The sequence below is a fragment of the Choloepus didactylus genome, chromosome 20, assembly GCF_015220235.1.
Source record: "Choloepus didactylus isolate mChoDid1 chromosome 20, mChoDid1.pri, whole genome shotgun sequence".
In the NCBI taxonomy this organism is placed as follows: domain Eukaryota; kingdom Metazoa; phylum Chordata; class Mammalia; order Pilosa; family Megalonychidae; genus Choloepus; species Choloepus didactylus.
The window spans coordinates 32,486,068-32,506,644 of NC_051326.1; the positions used below are offsets into that span (position 1 = coordinate 32,486,068).

The 20,577-nt window shown below is 45.9% G+C and overlaps 1 protein-coding gene across 3 annotated transcripts in view; it reads left to right on the plus strand.

Moving 5' to 3' along the window:
* The first annotated feature begins 1,743 nt into the window (after window positions 1-1,743).
* The window catches only part of SCARA3 (scavenger receptor class A member 3), a 40,681-nt gene continuing 21,847 nt past the window's right edge, over window positions 1,744-20,577 (plus strand). For 2 of the 3 annotated variants that reach the window (XM_037813320.1, XM_037813322.1), the window contains exon 1: window positions 2,290-2,648. In XM_037813320.1, the coding sequence (XP_037669248.1) occupies window positions 2,642-2,648 (7 nt within the window). In that variant the 5' untranslated portion in view covers window positions 2,290-2,641. Of the gene's footprint in view, window positions 1,848-2,289; window positions 2,649-20,577 lie in introns of those variants that run through there. The other variant, XM_037813321.1, reaches the window with a different exon arrangement.

Sequence of the window (20,577 nt, forward strand, 5' to 3'; positions counted from 1 at the left end):
TCAAAAGGCTGGTGTAACCCTGCCCGGACTCTGGGAAATCCTCCTCCCCTTTTGTTCTGTGATGTGAGCGCTAATCCTCCTTTACTCTCTTCTTTCTGCCTCTTTTTCTCTTAACTACTGTGGGGTTGTGGCCCCTGGCGGCTGCCAGCTCCTCTTTTCTAGCCCTTTCCTGCCACTCCACAAGGCTGGACTCCCTCTCTTCAGAATCCTTTTGGAATTGAAGTTCATCCTCTGTAATTTTTCAGAGCTGGAGTCCAGCTCTGCTCACCCAGGGCCCACTGCAATCGGACACCAGCATATTTCATATCCTAGCTGATGCACCTGCATCATCATAGCAACCCCACAAGTTACAAATATCCTCCAATCCCAAAGAGGACAGGGCTAGAGGTGGGGGGGACAGATCGGGTATTCTCTCACACTACTCACACCAGGGTTAGGCCTTTTTCCCACCAAATGTCTTGGACCTCACCAACTAAAGAAAGCATGAATAAAACCAAGGATCACTTATTTGTTCTTTCTGTCAACAAATACTGGAGTACCTACTATGAGAGGTGGTGCATGGCTAAGCACACAGGCACTGCATTTAGGCTGCCTGGATTTAAATCCCCAGATCTCCACTTACCAGCTATGTGACACTAGGCATGTTATTTTTACTCTCCATGCTTCAGTTTCCTTATCTCAAAAAGGGGTATGATAAGAGTGAGTGTAAAATAAGTTAGTACAAGGAAGTCCTCAGAGGAATGCATGGCAACATGTGCAAAATACTTGCACTAGGGTGGTTAAGCAGGTTTTTTTTACTGAGTGCAGAATTTTCCAGACCTGGAAAAATTTTACAATTTTCAAACTGTCTAGGTTAATTCGAGGTAACCCCTTAGGTAAAGATTTATTCCATGTGTTTACAAAGCTGCTTCCCCGATCCGTGCCACAGTCCTGGGAGACTGAGTGAGGCTGGTGAGCTAGACTGCAGACTCAAAATCCAAACACAAAGCTACAGGAGTACATCTTGGCCACTACCAGGTAGGTGAGGTCCTCTCTGAACCTCAATCTCCTCACATCTAAAACAGGCATCATCCTTCTTAGGCTCCCTCCTTTGCAGGTTTTTGTGGGAATTGGTGAGATCATGCACCTTTGTAAAAAAAACTGCAGTTGGGGCACAGAGATTAGCGAGTGGCCTGAATATTGCCCTTTTCAATCTGCTGGGATTTATGAATAGGGGAGACCCTTGTCCTCAGCCCCTTCTCTGAAGAATGTTTCACTTCACCTTGGGTCTCCCATACTTTACTCCAGCTGTTACATGGGAGTGCGAGTGAGAGTGTGGAGAAGAGAAAGACAGTAGCAATCAAAAGCATCCTGGGAGGAAAGACCGGGCTGGGTTGCCCCCTCTTTGTGGTCCTCTTTCTCCCTGCACTTTTCACACTCATCCCACTTCAGTCTTGTTTAATTGTTGGCTTTCCTCACTAGACTGAAACTCAGGAGGACAAAGACCGTGTCTGACTTGCTCATCACAGTCCCCACAGTTTAGGACAGAGCCTGGTACACGGTAGGTACTCAATAAATGTTTGCTCAGTGAAGAATAACACAGTGAGGTTGCAAAGAGAAGTAACAACTCCTTGCTTAAAGTCGGGTCTCTTTTTTTTTCACAGTTGAGACCCTTCCAGGGACGTAATCCTAGAATTTGGGAGCGCTTCCGGCCCAGCTCTCTCCTTTAGAAAACCGAGGCCCAGGTCAGAGCGAGGGTGACCAACCCGGCTTGCGGAACTTAACTTGCTAAAATTGGGACAGTCCCAGGCAAATCGGGACGGCTGGATTTGGGATTGGAGCCGAGGAATCCTTTACCCCATAGATGGGTGAGAAAAACGCCCAGATCTAAAATCCAGGGGCTTCCCCAGGCCTAGTCTAAGCCACCTCTAGAAGACCCTTCCTCCCGCGTCCTGCCCTTCCCCGCGTCGCAGCCGCGCCCCGGAGTGCAGCCTCCGGGGTTCCCGGCGCGGAGCAGGCGGCGTGCGGGGAGGGCAGGGCAGGCGGAGCCGGCGCTCGGAGCCCCAGGCCCGGCGTCTGCAGCGTGGGCGCGGGGCTGGCCCGAGGCCCTCCACCGGGTGCGGGGCGCGGAGGCGTGCGCGGGCCCTCGGGAGCTGGTGGGCGCGGGGACCGGCGGCGCACAGAGGCCTGGCCGCGGCAGTTTTGAAAATACCAAGGAAGTTGATCTGGGCCAGGGCCCAAGGAGTGACGAGGGAGTGAGGGAGGAGAGAGGAGGAGAGGGAGGAAGCGAGGGGCTCGCGGGGCCGGGATCAGACCGCGGAGCGCCGCCGCTAGCGGGGAGCGAGCGCCTGCCGCGGGGCTCCGGGCGGCCGGATGCGCGCCGAGGGCGGCGGGGCCCCGCGCTAGGCGCCCGGCGGGGGCGCCCCGAGGCTGCCAGACCCCGCGCGACCCTCACCTCCGCCGCCGCCTTCCGCGCGGGGGCCCGCTCCGGCATGACTGTGGCCTCGATCCCCCCTCCCGCGGGCAGCGCTTAGGGGGCGGCGATCGGGGGCCCTTTAAGGACCCGCAGGCATCACCCTGGGGGTCACTGCCTCGAGGGAGCCGCAGCCCGAGGCGCCTTCAGCGGGTCCCTCCCTTCAGCGAGGCCCCAGCAGAAGAAACCATGAAAGGTAAGCCTCGCGGGGCCCGGGGAAGGAGTTCGGAGGGTGAGACCTCACACCTGACCAGGGCACGGTGGGCGCCTTTCCCTGCAGGGCGGGCTAGGAGGAGGGGAGGACTCGGGGAAGGAATTCAGGGATCGTCTCCCCGCCTGCGAAAGTTATGGAGAGCAAAGGGCCCTGAAGTTAAGAGGGAAGGAGAGAGAAGAGGGAGAATAAAGTTCTCTCTCTCTCTCCCTCTCCCTCTCCCTCTCTCTCTCTCTCTCTCTCTCTCCCTCTCCCTCTCTCTCTCTCTCTCTCTCTCTCTCTCTCTCTCTCTCTCTCACTCACACACACACACACACACACACACACACACACACACGTTCACAGTCCTTTTCTCATATCCTTCAAAAGCAAGTTTAAATTCCAGAGATGTTTCTGGTGTCTTTACCAGTCAATGCAGGGCCAAAAGCTGTCACCAGCTCTACCTTCCAGCAGTTTGTAAAACCCCACCCATAGGACCAATCTCCGAGTCTCCTGCAGCTGGCACCCAGCCTTCTGCCCACATCCAGACCCAGGATTCTCCTCAAGGAACTTCAGCCCCTTCCCCTGGAGAGGCCTGCTGTGCCAGAGCCCCTCACCCAGGCATGGCCCTTCCCAACCTTTGAACCTTGTCTGACCTTCCCTCTGAGCTCCTCAGGACAGAGCAGCTGGGGAAGACCTGTGGCCCAGGGCTGAACTCTCCCTGGGGAGCATGAGTCATCACCGAGATAGACCTTACAGCCAATTTTGGGGTCAGAAATAAGAACCAGACTTGGTCCCATAGGTTCCTGAACCTGGCTTTTTTTGAAGCCCAGGAGAAAGAGTGCTCTTGGCCTTCAAACCCATTTTGAGGCCGGGATAAGGCAGGCTTTGGAGTGATGGTGAGAGTCAGGCGTAATCTGTGAGGTTTTTTTAATACTTTCGTTCATGCCTTTCAGTAATCCTTGCATAGCATCCCTGACAGAGGTGTATGCTCCTAGCCATGAGAAGCTCACCACCTCCTCGACTTGAATGTTGCAACTGAAAAGGACCTTCAGCTGCAGGGCTTTAAATGATACCCTCAGGTGTTATTGAAGAATGAATGTATGGGGAGTGAAAGAGGTGGGGCTGGAAACTCTCAACCTTCTTCAACCAGAGCAACTGTGTTTGTCTCTTTTACATGTAAGGTTCTCAGGGTTCATGTGAAGAAACAGTTCCCCACACAAACCCCTGATTGAATCCCAACTCCATAGGGTATAGTTGAGAGGCTGGGATAGGCAAGGCCGGCTTCATGCAGATGCAACCTGTGTAGTCACACAGGACCCCATGCTCAGAAGAACACTGCACTTGGTTTAATGCATTGCTGTTGTCTTGAAATTCTTTAATCACTTTTTTTAACAAGGGGACCCTGCATTTTCATTTTGCTCTGGGCCCTGCAAATTATGTAGCTGGCCCTATGGGCAAGAGAGGTGACTTGAGCCCAGGACTCTTGACTTCCCCTGCCTCTCCACTGCTTCCTTCTGTCTGCCCACTGGCCCCTTCTGTCTGTGTTTCCTGATGGCCTCCCTGTCCCATGGACTGTCTGGGATGAGCCAAGCAAATCCTAATCAACCCCAGCAAGTTCCCTTGGCAGCCAGAGAGGAGCCTTACCCACTCAGCTCCTGACGTGCACTACCTCATCCACGGAGCTGTGCGGGCACCACTCAGCAGGCCCTGGTGCAGGTCATTGCCCAAAAGTCTCCAGAAAGGTCTTAGGCCCCATCTGAGCACAGGTTTCAGGGCCCACGCTGCTCTGGACTGTAATGGTGATGCTAAGACACGGCTCGTTCTTAGAGTGGTTCTGGCTGCACCAACATTCCAGAAAAACACTGTAAGAGAAAACACAGTGAGGGAGAGGCAGGCGGGGCTGAAATCCTCTGAAACTGAATAGATATCCAGCTGCCAAGGAGCGGGTATGTTAGTAAGATGCAGGGACCCACCTTTCTGAACTCTGAGAGGCTATTCCGTTCCTCTGAATAAAGGAGAAAAGAGCTGGTGTGAATGAATATTCCAGAGAAGGTACCAGATGACCCCCTGAAACATTTTGTCTGTTTCCAGGTTCCTTCTTGTCTGCTGGCTGGGAGGCTTGTGGGCCTCTAGAAAGTCCTTCTCACCCCCTTTTCCCCTGCTCTGAACCAAAAGACCCACCATTCTGAGGGGTGGGATTCTGGGTCCACTGAGGCCTTCAGGGCAGACCCATGTATGTCTTTCTCCAGTAGCCAGGAGACCCTCAGCAACCTACCATAATATCCCAGGGACTGAGGCTGCAGAGATACCCAGGAAGGCAAAGGATTGACTCCCAGCCCATCTCCGCTTAGGGAGTCTCCCATCAGTTCTCCCTGCCAGTGGGAACCCTGCTGACTCTACCTGAGACGGAAACAGCAGAGCAGACAGCAAATATTTGGCATTTGGGAGCACTGGAGTGTGAAAAATCAGGGTGTTTTTTCACCCCCATGGAAAAAAAATAAAGTGCCTGGCATAGCAGGGAGCCTCATCCAGCACAGCCCTTCCCTGAGAGGAAGCCAGCTTCGGCACTCCTTTTCAAGGAGCCCCACCAATCTGCAGATTTACATCTGCTGGCAAAGATTCACGGTTTCTAGCTCACAGCAAATACTGTCAACATGCTTTTGGAGGAGAGGAGCGTTGGTGGGCACGGATCTTAAAACAGGAGAACTGGCTTGTTGAGGAAAGCTGCCCACCAGTGGTCAAGTGCCTGGGGCCACACCACCAGCTGAGCTTGTTTCAAAGCCTCTGGCCAGCTGGCTGGGCCCCCCAAGCAGCCCTCTTTTTTGTTGCAATTGTGCACCTGGCTCGCTGCAGTCCCTCTCACAGGTGTGTGAAGGGCCCACCTTGGAGCTTCCTGCTGGCTTGTCGGAGCCATTAACAGCCACCCATGGAATTGTTTACACACCTCCCAGTGAGCCGGAGCCTGATGAATATGAAACTGCCACCCCCACAAAAAGCAGCCCAGTGCACTGCAAAGACATGGGATCACATGCGGGCCCTGTGGGAGGCTGTGGTCAAATCACTTTCCTTCCCTGGGCCGTGTTTTCTGACTAGGTGGTCCCTGAAGCCCCGTTTTGCTCTGATGTGTTGTGACTTGACCCCGGAGCTGAGCTTGAGTACCACTTCGAGAGAGGAAGTGGCTTGGTGGAGATAGTTGGATGCTGGCCTGCTTCTTGGGCCCCTCCTTGCCCCTGAGAGATTTGCCTTTGGCTGCCATAAACAGGGCAGAGCCACACCCTGCTGTTCTCCAGGCGTGGGTGGAACAGCCCCTCCGGGCAGTCAGAGTGCAATACCCACACTACATGAGCCAGGGGCGGGCAGGGAGAGGAGGGGCTGCAAAAAAATACAGCAACATGATCCCAAGAAAAATCTACCTCACACCGCCTGGCTGGGAGCAGGCCCATGATCTCCTTTAAAGGGCGACCTCCATCCTTAGACCTTGGGGCACTAGGAAGAATCAGAGGCTAGACGAAAAGGAGCTGAAATGGCAAAGGTGTAGAAGAGCCACTAAATGGGGGACCCAGAGGAAGCCCCGGGAGCTTGATGTTGGATGTCAGATATCAGAGAGCAGCTCCAAACCCTCAGGCAAGCAGCACCAAATGGTCTCCCTGCCATCCAGCTGGGGTCATTTTAGTAATTGAAGACTCACATCCTAAAGTTAATTTGGGAGAGAGGAAAAAGCATCCTGCTTCTCAGTAGACGTTGGTAGGTTTCTTGGTGGTGTTCACGAGAGACAAGCAGCCGCTCTGGGTGTTAGCATCGGCACGCTGGGCAACGTGACCGAGTGTGCCACTCTTACGTGCACCACCCGTGTTCATGTTTAATCAAGCAATAGTGGGGTGGGTGGTGTGTGTGTGTGTGTATGGGGAGGTCCGTGTTGTGAGCCCTGGAGCCCTGAGTCCAGGCCTAGCCCCGTTACGGACGAGCTGCATAACCTTGATGAAATCACTGGTACTCCCTGGGCCTCGGTCTCTTCATCTAGAAGTGAACTGGTTGAACTGAGGTTCTTTCCAGCTCTAACATTCTACTCTACTGTTTATCCTTCTGTGAGAAATATCTTTCTATATACTATATATCTATATCCATATCCATATATGTATATCTATATCATTTTTTTCCTCTCCAGAACAAGACTGTAAAGCCCACAGGCTAATTATCTGAGCATGAGTTTCATGAGGGTGGGGACCCTGTCTGCCTTTTCACAGTTTCACTCCTGGCTCTATCCCTGGCCTCCACTGGGCTGAAAACCTTAAAGGCAAGATTCTTATATTCCTAGAACTTAACGTAGGATTCCAATAAATCTTCATGCTTCTTCCCACCCACCCCCTTTATTAGAGAAGTTGTAGGTTTACAGAACAATCATGCATATGATACAAGATTCCCATACACCCCACCACCACCCATACCTTGCACTGGTGTGGAACATTTGTTAAACTTGATGAAAGCACATTTTTATAATTGTATGTTTAATTAAAGTCCATGGTATAACTTAGGGTTCACCGTTTGTGTAGCATAGTTTCATGGATTTTTTTTTTTAATTTTGTATTCTGTTACCATATACATAATCTAACATTTCTCCCTTTTAATCACATTCAGATATATATTTCAGTGCTGTTAATTGCATTCACGGTGTTGTGCTCATCACCCCCATCCATTACCGAAGCTTTTCCGTCATTCTAAATAGGAGCCCTGTGCATTTTAAGACTTAATATCTCATTCCCTATCCCCACCCAATCCCCTGGTAGCCTATGTTCTAGATTCTGACTCTTGAGTTTTTCATGCTTCTTTTTACCACACATTTATTGAGCAACTGAAAAATACAAAGAAGAGCTCAGACACTGTCCTTTCTCTCAAGGAGTTTACTCTTTACTAGAACACCTAAGATGTGTGCACAAATCACTGTAGAAATAGTGACAGTGGTGTTTTAAGAGAGACCCCAAGGAGGGAGTTTGCAGGTAGTCTTAGTCTTCTGCTGTCTCTACTGCTTTGCTGCTCTTCTTCTGGATGAGTCTATGCTTTCAGCCAGTGACTCCTTGTTTCTTACCAGGCACCCATTTCTTGAATGGTCTCACCCAGTCTCCTAGTGTTGATGTGTGGGTATAGGCTGAGCTCTAAGGTCCAGACCCATATTTCTAACAGTGCCTTGAACATCTCTAGTTGGCATACTGCAGACACCTCCTTTAGGGTTCAGATAAGATAACTTCACCTCCACCTGAACCCAAGCTAAAAATTGGAGCATTCTGAGATATCACACCAAACTTTTCAGTCAGCAAGCATGTATTGAGTACCTACTTTTGCTAGTTCAAAGATAAACAAGGATGGTTCCTGCCCTCAAGGCAGAAATTACATACATACTTAATAAGAGAACCAAATAATCGCAGCAGATGATGCCAAGGAACAAATGAGTGGCATGTAAAATAGATTCAGTAGGATTCCCCAGGAGAGAGAGAGAGCATTTCAAGTTGGAGCAGATTGGAAAGGCTTCATGGAGGAGTTGAAAGGTGGGTAAATTTGGGATGAGATCAGTCCGGGGATAGGCAGGAGAGGCAGGAGATGACGTTGGTGAGAGCTGTGCACTGGGTTGTTGTGTAGGTGTGTTTACAGGTGGTGGGTGGAGGATTTGCTAAGAGAAGCAGGGAGCCATAAGGCTGGGGAGGTCTTGAATGTCAGAGTAAGAAATTCTGATGTGTCCTGCCAATGTTGGAGGGTCTCTGGAAGGCTTGAAGCAGAGGAATCCCTCTTTGCCACTTCTCCCTTGAGATGTTCTCTAGTGACTTTAGCCCACATTGGGAAATCTCTCCTTTTAGGGAGTGGGAGGAAGACAATGAGCATGTACAGGAACCAAGAGGAGTGGTCAGAGACAAGCAGAGAACTGTGATGGCAATGTCATGGAAATTGAAAAGAGAGAGTTTCAAGAAGGGAAAAGGTCAACAATGTTGAATATTATAGAGTTAGCATAGGATTATTTGATTATTAGAAACACTGACTGCAAAGGGTGAGAAAGGATTGGGTAGATTTGAAGCAAAGGCACAGATACGCCTCATGTTAAAGAAGTTTTGGACAAAAGGCACTAAGTAGTTACAGTGAGAAGGGGGGCCGCGTAATAAAGATTTCTCAAAGTAAGGTTGACCTGTGGTCAAGGTAGAGTGAAAGAAGAGAAGGGGAAATGGGGGGTGCACAGCAACAGAGGAGGTAGAAGTCGGTAGGATTTGCTTTGGAAAATGGAAAGGTTCTCTTCTATAGAGACTAAAGAGAAGGGTGAAATAATGGATGTAAACATAGGTCATTTGCATTAGTAGCTGGATTTAATCTTTTATGATATGTACTCATTGTAAAAAAAAAAATTGGAAAAATTCAGAAAAGCAATTCATAACACTTACATGACATCCTACCCCTCAGAGAGAAAAAATGACAAGATTTAGATGAACATTCTTCCAGAAATCATTCTGTGTATACTTGCACAGATTTTTTCACATAGGTAAGATTATACTATCCATGTTATTCTGTCATATGGATTTTAAAATTTCAACAATTGGACATAGATATCTTTCCCAGGCAATAAATATAGATTCAGATTATTCTTTTAAATGGTTGTATAACATTCTTTGGCGCTACAATAATTTATTTAACCAGTCATCTAGTGATGAGCATATAAGCAGCTTACTTTTTCCTTCAGGTTTATCATAGCATATAATGATTATCTTTGTGACTATGTTTTTGCCTAGGTGTATAATTATCTCTTTAGGAAAAAAATTCCTAGAAGGGATTACTGAGCCGAAGGGTATGTTCATTTGAAGATCTGAAACGCATGACAGGGTCCTCACTCCATCACCCATGCTGGGTTTGAGGTGTAGGCTTGAAAAGAAATTACAGGAAAGTGAAAAAACTTAACCCTTTTGATCTTTTCAGAAAAGGCCTCTAAGAAGACCCTAAAATCTCTACCTTTAGGTGGGCTGGGAGGAGGGGACACTCAAGAAGAGCAAGTGAGCATCCAGCTGGTAGAACTTGGTGAGGACGAAGTCCACAACCCTCCCTGACTTGCTCACACAGTGCTGTGTTTCCCTGGCTCCGGGCAGAGAAAAAAAGGATGAGGAGTGAATGGTACCAGAGCCAGGAGAGAAAGCTAAAGAGTCCAGGGAGGTGAAGTTGACGCAGGAAGCTTAGGCTGGCCTGGAGTTCACCGTAGCTGATAGCATGGGTGAAGTAGGGAGTGTAAAGGTTTAGTCCAAAGGACATTAGGAACAAAAGGGGGGAGGTGGAAGGAAAGGAGCTTTGTGGTCTGAGAGAGGTCCACCAACATCGAGATCATGCAGATGGAATAGCAATGAGCTGTTGCCTTCAGAATGTGGGCAGGCTAAGCTGTGACCAGTGTGGAGAAGAGAAGTATAGATTCAAGGTCAAGGAGCCCTGAGGTCTAAAGAACCAATGGGCTTTCAGCATAAATGTTGCTTCCATTAAAGTTGTTGGTAGGAGACAGTATGAAAAGAATGCAGTCCAGGCTGATGTATAAATCCAGAACAGGGTTCCCCCAGATAAGTGCACCTTTGAATACCAGTTCCATGGGATTTAATAGATAGTTTTTTTTAATAATTAAATTCAGTTTTATTGATATATATTCACATACCATGCAGTCATCCATGGTGTACAATCAACTGTTCATAGCACCATCATATAGCTGTGCGTTCATCACCCCAATCTATTTTTGAACATTTTCCTTACACCAGAGAGAATAAGAATAAAAAAGTAAAAGTAAAAAAGAACACCCAAACCATCCCCCCCATCCCACCCTGTTTTTCATTCAGTTTTTGTCTCCATTTTTCTACTCATAATAGATAATTTTTTTAAAAGCAGGCGGTTATATGGTCAAATAAGTTTGAGAAACATGGAATTAAAGATATAAATGGGCTTATTTTCTGCATGGTTTTTCAACATTTTTACAATGTTATTGTGAATCTCTGACATGATGACATAGTATGCATTTTCCAAACTTACTTGACCAAAAAATCCTTTTTCACAAAGAACATTTTGGAACCCTTGTTCCATGGGACATGTTTTGAAAAACAGATTTCTTACAAGTTGGAGATTGGTCCTGAGAGTGAGGGATACGGGGAAAGGGCCATAAACTACAGCAGTAATTTGAATAGGATAGAAAGAATACTAATAAAAATGACTACTACGATTTATCAGATATTTACAATGTGCCAGGTACTTTTCAAGTATTATCTCACTTAATTTTCACAGCAGTTCTGTGAAGTAGGTGGTATTCCTGGTACATTACACATATGGACAGGGAGCTCAGAGAGGGGAGGGGTGTTCTCACCCGAGAGGCAGTGTGGACCTCAAGTGGTGAAAAGCAGAGATAGGGGCGGGGGGCGGGTTGAAGGGCCAGGGGCGGCATTAGGGCTCAAGAAAGCTGGTGATTCCTGCCCCTCCGGTCCACTGAATTCCGTGGAGTTCGGGAGAGAGGGGAGGGTGCTGACTCCACAGAGGAGGCCAGTGTGTAAGGGATGGGAGAGGGGTGGGGTCTGTTGTATTGGGTGAATAGCCTGGTTTCTCTTCTCTAGTAGAGGCTGCACCACCCCTCGAGGGAGGTTACTTAGAAGCGGGGGGGGGGGGGGGGGGGGGGGGGGGGGGGGATGTGAGGTTGTCAGCATGACCGCGGATTGCTACTGGCATTTAGCGGGAGGGTCAGAACACTGAATGTCTGGGCATTGTGGGTAAATCCCACCTGGTGAAGAATTGTGCCACCCAAAATGCCAATTGTGTCCCAGTTGGAGAAACAAGAGAGGGGAGGAAAGGTGTTTAGGATAAAGAGAGTTTAGCTTAAAGGGGGAGTTTACCCACCACCCCTGTGGTTATCAAGAACAGAGAGGGTGGAGGCTGTGGGCTGGGTTGAGAGTCAGGTGGTGATAGTGTGGGGAGAGAGGGAGCCTGGGATGGAGTAGCTAGTGGTTGCCTGTTTTAGGAATGAAGGCACTTCAGGATGGGAAGCAGAAAGGAGGCAAGTGTGAGAAGAAAGAAAGAGGCAGAACCAGGGAAGCAGATAATGGCCACTTGTTGAACAGGAGAATCTGAAAGGGAAGGACCAGTTTTCTTAGAGCTGGGAGGTGCAGACTGACTCCCACCCACCCAAATGCAGAAGTGCTGGCAAAGGAAGCCTGTAGGGATGGGGTGGGGGCAGGAGGATTCTAATGAAAACAAATTTGCAACCTTAATTATAGCATTCTCGAACTTTAAACTATAGCCATTTTGCAATTTTAAATATAGCTTTGACTCCTGAGAAGATCCTGAAAGCTTTACTTGTACTGACCCAATTGGCTGTTTTGAAAACCCACTCTGTTAACTCCATGGAAGATAATCATCAAAATATGTTCCTTGAAGTTACCCAAAGAAAGACCTTTTATTCAGTTCCTCGAATCTCTCCCCCTTGCTGGCTCTTCTGGAAGAATGCAGTCCCAGAAAGGCTAAAGAGTGAATCGATACATATTTTTGGTCAACCAAAAGAAAGCTGTAGTTGGTGACCACAATTGAGTTAGCAGTTGGTTGACAGCTCCAGGCTATTTTCCACTCCCAGGGAAGTGAACGAAACTCGACCCCAGCATAGTCACCAGCCACACATAGCAATGTGCCAAGACGTGTTCCTTCAATCAAACTTCCTACGTGGCTCCATGGGAGAAGAGGTTAAAAAAACAAACAAACAAGCAAGTCTTTTGGTTGGATATTCTGATCTTGGGTGTGAGAGGAGCAGAGATGCTTTCAAATCTCCAGTGGTTGCCACTACTTTGTGGGTCTGAGCTTGCAATGTTGGCCTTAGAAAGCATGTTTTTTTCTAAGCACACTGCCTGTGATTTGGGTGGCCATCACCAGAAAAAGAGTGGAGCCTGTGTTGTCACTAGATGATCTGGGAGCTGACTTCTTTATGGGACCAACACCCTCCCTCATGACAGCTGTGAGCCCTTAGGGTGTCTGGTATGGCTCACAGAGGCTTAGATGTTTCCTTCCTCGTGATTCCCAGGCAGCACGTGATCCCAAGCTCATCCCAAGAGACACTTTCACAAATGTTTATAAGTCCAGGCTTTACAGTATCTTCTCCAAGTTTCCATCCCTTCCTGTCAGATAGCCTTTATCCTGGAATCAACAAAAGGGGGAAGAAAAGAAGGTAATAGTTTATTCCTGATTTTTGCCTTTCTGGAAGCTTAACAGCTCTTCAGACACCCATGGCCTATCATATGGTGATTTCTTCAACCGTTCCAAACACCCAGCACCCCAAAACATTTCCAGCCTATCAAAAGTCCTATATTACGTGGAGTTTTACATGTGATATAGAGAAGAACCAGGCCTTATCTTAGACAGCCATAAAAGGGCAGATGGTAAAGCAATGAATTGGAACACCTATGGAAACAAAGAAAACCTTCCACTCCCTGCCCCACCCCCAACAACAGCTTTAGGAAAGGAGTATCATATCCTTGTTCTCCTTCTGAGAAAGGGAGGGTAGGCAGATCCAAAATGGCATTACATTCCTCCCCAACCCCATCCCATCTAGTTCATTCCTTTTGTTAGGCCCCTGTATGTTGATTTGTAAGTCATTGCTGCTTTAGTCCTTTGCATCCTCAGTGCACTGATCCTCTCCAACACTCCCTAGCCATGGAGAACTCTGGGAAAGAATAAACCATATTTTAAGTCACTAATTGTTATTTTTTTATATATATAAATGAGTCCTTGATTAAAACAGCAAAGCCTGACGGTTAGGATACAAGCGTTCTCAACTGGTCAGTGAACTCATCTTTGTTGAACACCTGCTATACTATGTGATCAGTCTTGTGATGAAAGAGGCTTAGGAAAGGTGTTCTGACCTCAGTGAGATGACAACCTGCTTTGTGGGGGTGAGGGTGGGGGGCAAGACCTGTAAGCAGATGTCAGGCCTGGGTGGAAAGTATTTGGACCTTGCTTCAAATCTCTGGACATTTAGGAACTACTAAGTAGCTGGCAGGTCACTTCAACCTCTCCGAACCTTGGTAACATGATGGAGTTGGATTATATGACGTATAATTCTCTTTCGACTCTCTGTCTATAGCTCTCTAACTCTAATAACATTCCTGGAGGCAGGTGTGCCCACCACTAAATCAGATTTCCCCAGAGGGCATAGGAATAGGCATGGGATGTGGGGAGGAGGAGGGAAATTCTCTCCTCTCTCTATCTGCCCCACTTGGCCCAGTGTAAGCCTGGAACATAGATCCCTGTCTCATCAATCATCCTCTGATCAATCACTGCCCCTGGATCCTCAGCCAGGCTTTTCTCACTGTCTGTTTCTTCATCCATACTCTGACTGGAAGGAACAATCTTGGTGTAATGTGAATATAATGAGTCTCTGCTTTGCTAAGGGCTTGGCTTCTATGAGCCTTACAACTGCTTTGGATTTAGTTCTCATGAAATCAGCAAGGCTGCAGTGAAAAGTGGCTGCAGCATTCCAGACATAGGTCAGTCATGGTCCCCGGGGTCCAGGGTCCAGGGCTCGGCACTGCTGAGCAGGAAGTCCAAAGGATTAGAAGGATGGAGAAGCCTCTTGGGGAGCTGGGGAGGGCTGTGAGTAATGGAGATGAGATGTCAGCAGAGGGAATGTGGCCAAACACTTGTGAATTCCCTGGTCTCAAGAAAGCAGAGATCCGTGCCGGCGACTGTCATTTTCCTTCACAGGCCTACTCCACAAAGTACCGGAAACGGTCTTTATTAATTCCTGCTTGCTAACGAGTGCCCATTGCGGGGCTCTCAATGGAAGAGTAAAGTTAGGACAAAGCTTTCTGCTTTTCGAGGGGATGTTGGCTGAAGGGCAGTGTCAGTCTTTCTTGATTTAAGTCTTCCCATACTTCCTGCAAAGGCTGTAAACAGTGAAGTGATGAAATTGGCCTTGGAGCCAGAACAGGGAGGAGGCCCCGTCACAGGGGAGGGGAGAAGCACCACCGAGGAGTGAAATGGGAAACATGGACAGGAAGGCCTGGAAAGCACGTCTGCTCCAACAAGTGGAAGGAATGCCACCCACCCCACCCCAAAAGGGGCAGAGACAGCCGGATGTGCGGACCCCGTGGAGGGCTCCAGGCTGAGATCTCCTTGGGGTGAGAGTGTGGATAGAAGGGATGAGGTTCTGGTCAGACAGAGCACAGAAGGCACTGTGGAATTCTAGCCTGCCTTGTCTGAGGAGTTTATGGGAAAGGGATCATAATCCTGGTAAGCTCTCCTAAATTGCTGGCAACCTAAGAAACAGAGGAGGGCTGGAAAGTTTGGTTTCTCAGGATACATATAAAGGGATCCGTCATACCCACATATCACCCTTTCTGACCCTCCTTCCTTCTGCCACTTTACCCACCCTCCACCCCACCCTCAGCCAAAGTGCAAGTGCGCACACACACACAGACACACACATACATATGCACCTGCAAACACACACATGCACACATGGAGAATAACACAGTGTCCCTATCAGAGAGAGAGGCAACCTGCAATCTGCAGTGGAGAGGAAAACTCAACCAGGACTCAGGAGCTTGGCCATCAGCTGGCTCTGTGACTTTCGTCAGGCAATTACAGTCCCCCACCCCACCCCATCTCTGTTTCCTCACTTGTAAAACTGGGAGACTAATTTCTCACCATCTCTATTGGTCAGGCTAGTTGTAGGGATCAAATAGGGTAATGGATGTGAAAATGCTTTCAGAATCCCTAAAGCTCAGGTTTCTGTCCCCCCAAAATTAAATCAGAATCTCTGGAGGTGGGGCTCTGAGCTTGCTTGGTAAATGAAAGCTCTCCAGATGATTCCATCTGCAGGTGAAGAACCAATACTGTAAAGCAAACTGCAAGCCATCCACGGGATCATTCAAAGTTGTGTTTATTGGGTATTTCTCGGTGCCAGCCACTGTGCTTGGTGCTTTGGATAAAGCAAAGAACAGGACAGACCCAGCCCCACCCTTAAGCACTGGGGAATACAGAGGATGGGGGGCATATAACAAGGGACTTAATCTAGCCTGGGAGGTGAAGGAACACTTCTCTGAGGAAGAGATGTTTAAGCTGTGATTGGAGGATGAGCAGGGGCCATCCACGATGATGATGGTGATGTCTTTGATTTGGGTTCACCCACAGTCCCTGAGTCCATTCAGGGCTGCTTTAGCTCCGCAAGCATTCCTTTTCTCCTCTACCTCTTGGCTTCCATGGTAGCCAATGATCACAACCATACAGTGTCTCGACTGTATTTGGAAAGGGAGGTTGCAGGTGCCGGAGGTCCCAGGACGCTTACAGATCATGATGAGACGTCTCTGTCTCCATCACAGTCTCACTCACGTTTAGGGCTGTCTTCACTTCTACCCTCTCACCTTGCAGTTGCAGAAGCAAGGTTTCTTAGCATTTTGAGGAGGCTTTGCCCATTACTTTGAAGTAGTAGTAGGTATAGTAGAAAAGATTTCTGGGTTCAAATTTCAGCTTCACTACTTATAATCTGGGTGATGTTAAACAACATTCTTAACTTTTCTGAACTGTGGTCTTTTTGGCCATAAAAGTGAAACTTTAGACCATAAATTTTATAGGGTGATTGTAAGGTTGCCTTGAGGCAAGAGTCAGTACTTTGTCACATTGAGGGGGAAAAAAAAAACATATGAAAAAAATCTAGGAGCTTCTACTTCCAGCATTACAGACTTAAAATATTCTCATACTATAAAAATTTATGTTCCAGATAAACGACAAAATATACTGCTAACTGGTAGCTAAAGTAGAAAGAAAACAGGGGAAATCCCCAAGGACCCAACAAAACAAAACAGGATTTAAAAACTGAAATTCAAATTAGGAGCTGAAAGCAGAACAGTGAACAAATACAGAAGGTGGGTAACAGGAACACAGAGTCTTGGGTGCATGAGGAGACAGACCAGGAGTTGCACTAGGTGGGCAGCTGGACAGAGCTCTCCAGCATGAAGCCCAGCTCCAGGAAGCTGCTTCTCCCAGGCTGCTTCCCCCAGGTCATGCTGGGACAGCCAGTTTGGTTGTTAACGGCCTCGGCCCTTGCTGATTGGTCACAGCCCTCCTTCTGATTGGCTGGCGCCCGTGGCATATCTGTTGAATATTTTGACTCTCGCCCTTGGCTCATCTCCTCATGGAAAAAGGTGGGGGTAAGGAGTCTAGGGGAAAAAAATCCACCTGCCAAGGGGAGCAGACTAGGAAATGCAATATCCCCAGAAACTCTAAGCGAAGGGGGAAGGCCGCCTTGAGTAAACATGGGCCTGCCCTTGCATTTGTCTGGGGTTGCAGTTTATATACTACGTGCACACTTCGGCAATCTGATCTAAATCAGAAATCAGAAGCTACCAGATTGGTAGTACCCCAGAACCTGACAAAAGTCCAGGAAATCCCCTCTTGGGAGAGTCTTGAACACACACCTCTCAGGTGATACAATGTGGATACACTCAGCCGGCCCCTGGCGTTGTGTACTGCAGTGGCCCTGGGTTGCAATAATTTTTAGAAATAAGTTTACAAAAGCATCTTCAAGACACATGATGAAAAGTTATGTTCTTGTAAAAACCTCACATAAAAAGAACACTCAAATCAGCAGCTCAACAGAAAAATGCGTAAAAGCTACAGATAGACAATTCATGGAAAGGAATGGACAATAAACTTTTTTTTTTGATTAGAGAAGTTGAGGGTTTACAGAAAAATCATGTGTAAAATACAGAGTTCCCATATGCCACACTATTATTAACACCTTGCATTAGTGTGGTACATTTGTTACAATTGATGAAAGCACATTTTTATAATTGCACTAATAACTATAGACCATGGTTCACCTTACAGTTCATTGTTTGTGTTATTCAGTCCCAAGGATTCTTTTAAAATTTGTATTCTGGTAACATCTATACAACCTAAAATTCCCCTTTTAAACATATTCAAATATATAATCAATTCTGTTCACAATGTTGTGCTACCATCACCACCATCCATTGCCAAAACTTTTCCATCACCCCAAACAGAAACTCTGTAAAATTTAGGCATTAATTAACCACCCCGTTCCCTGGTAACCTATATTCTAAATTATGACTCAGTGAGTTAGCTTATTCTAAATATATCAAATCAGTGAGATCCTACAGTAGTTTCTGGCTTACTTCACTCAACATGATGTCTTCAAGGTTCATCCATGTCAGCAGAACTTACTTCCTTCTTATGGCTGAATAATATTCCATTGTGTATATAAACCACATTTTGTTTATCCATTCATCAGTTAATGGACAGTTGGGTTGCTTCCATCTTTTGTAATTGTGAATAATGCCGCTGTGAGCATCAGTGTGCAAATATCTGTTCAAGTTCCTGCTTTCAATTCTTTAGCATATATGCCTAGAAGTGGGATTGCTGGGTCATATGGTAATACTATACTTAACTTTCTGAGAAACTGCCAAACTGTCTTCCACAGTGACTGCACCGTTTTCCATAACCGCCAAAATTGAATGGGTGTTATTTCTCCACATCCTCTCCAATACTTGTTATTTTCTGTTTTTTTTTTTTAATAGTAGGCCTTCTAGTGAGTGTGAAATGGTATCTCATTATGGTTTTGATTTGCATTTTCCTAACAGCTAATGATGTGAAGCATCTTTTCATGTGCTTTTTGGCCATTTGTATATCTTCTTTGGGGAAATGTCTATTCAAATATTTTGCCCATTTTTTTTTATTAGGTTCTTATTTGTTCTCCTGTCCTCTCCTTTCTTTTGCCCATTTTAAAATTGGGCTGTTTGTCTTTTTGTTGTAGGATATTCTGGGATATTTTGTTGTACATATTCTGGGTACAAAACCTTTAATTGGATATGTGGTTTCTAAATATTTTCTTCTGTTGTGTAGGTAGTTATTTTATTTTTATGATAAAGTTCTTTGATTCACAAAAGATTTTAATTTTGATGAGGTCCCATTTATCTATTTTTTAGTTTGTTGCTTGTGCTATGGGTGTAAAGTCTAAGAAACCATAGCCTAACACAAGATCCCAAAGATGTGCCTACATTTTCTTCTAGGAGTTTTATAGTTCTGGCTCTTATTTTTAAGTCTTTACTCCATTTTGAGTTAATTTTTGTATATGGTGTGAAGTGGGGGGCCCCTTCATTCTTTTGCATATGAATATCTAGTTTTCCCAGCACCGTTTGTTGAAGAGACTATTCTTTTCCCATTGAGTGGACTTGGCCGCCTTGTGAAAAATTAGTTGGCCATAAAAGTGAGGGTTGATTTCTGAACTCTCAATTCAGTTCCATTGGTCTATATGTCTTTCCTCTGCTAAACTTTTGAAAATGTTCAATTTTATTAAAAATTTTTAAACATTCATAATAAAATATGAAAAATCTTTGAGTTAAACTTATAAATAACATTTACTTTTACAATTAGATTCATTGGGAGGATAGTAGTAAATTAGTATATATTCATATGCTCTGGGTAGATTTGTGAATTTGTATATCCTTTCTAGATGGTAATTGGTTAATTTGTCTCCAGGACATTAAGATGTTCTTACAGTCTGATCCAGTAAATTCACTTCTAGGAAACTATCTTAAGAAAATACTATATGTGCAAAACATCTTGTGTACAAGGATTTTTACTGCAGTGTTACATATACACGTGCACATACAGACATTATTCATATATATATATATACACATGTACATACATATAGATATACGCATATAATTTTTCTGAACCATTTGAGTGTCCTTTACCTCTAAACACTTCAGTGTTTATTTCTTAAAAATATAGTCCGAGTACAGTTATGAACTTAATTAAATTACATTAATATAATACTTTTATCTAATCTACCAATTTATCTAACCTATTCCAATTTTTTCAGTTGATCTAATAAATTCTTTATAGATTTCCTTTCCTCCTCCAGTACAGGATCCAGTCTAAGATTAGGTATTGCATTTAATTGTCATGCCCCTTTTGCCTTTTTTTAATCTGGAACATTACCACTGTCTGTCTTTGTCTTTTATGACACTGTCATTTTTTAAAAATACAACCTCCTTCCTTTTTTTAATAGAATGAGCCTCATTTTTTGTTTTCTTTATATTTCCTCATGATTGGATTGAGGTTATACATTCTCAGTTGATATACTGCATAGATGATGTTGTGTGCTTCTTCGGTTATTACATCTGAATGTGATATCACACCCAATGCCCTATTATCTCTTAGAGGTTATAGTAATTTTGATCACCTGGTCAAAGTATTATCCTATTTATCCACTGCATAATTAATGTTTTTTTTTTTTTCCTTTGCCAACTAGCAAGTAGGCAGTGGGGACACACTTTGAGACTGCATAGATCCTGCTTCTCATCAAAATTTCCCCTGGAGATACATCTATTGATGATTCTTGCCTGATCCAGTCTTTGTCATTACAGTTGCAAAATGGTGATTTTCCAACTCCAGTATTCCTTCACATTTACATTCAACCCTAGGCATTCTACTGTAAGAAAGAGCCCTCCCTTCTACTTACCTGCCAGTCTGTCTGTCAACCTATCTATCGAAACTATCCATCATTGGTATGGGCTCATGAATTCCTATTTTTGTCAATGGCTGATAATCACATTAATATACTTAATATTTTTGCTCCCAGATTTGACCAATGGGAGTCTCTTGAAGATATTTTCTGTGTCCTTATGACATGCCCGTATCATATTTTTTGAATATGAAATAGCAAGATATTCCAGGCTCATTTTATATCCAACTTGCCCCAACCCTTGAAACAGCCATTTTTGAAGAGCCCTGGTTCTTTTCAGTAGGGAAAGCTGTTAGAGATCAAGGTCTGTGTTTCTACAGGGATGCTCATTGTTATTGCAGTGTGTTTGCTTCCTGGACCTTTCAGCAAACACAGCTATATGTCTACACATACCTACAAACGTCATAC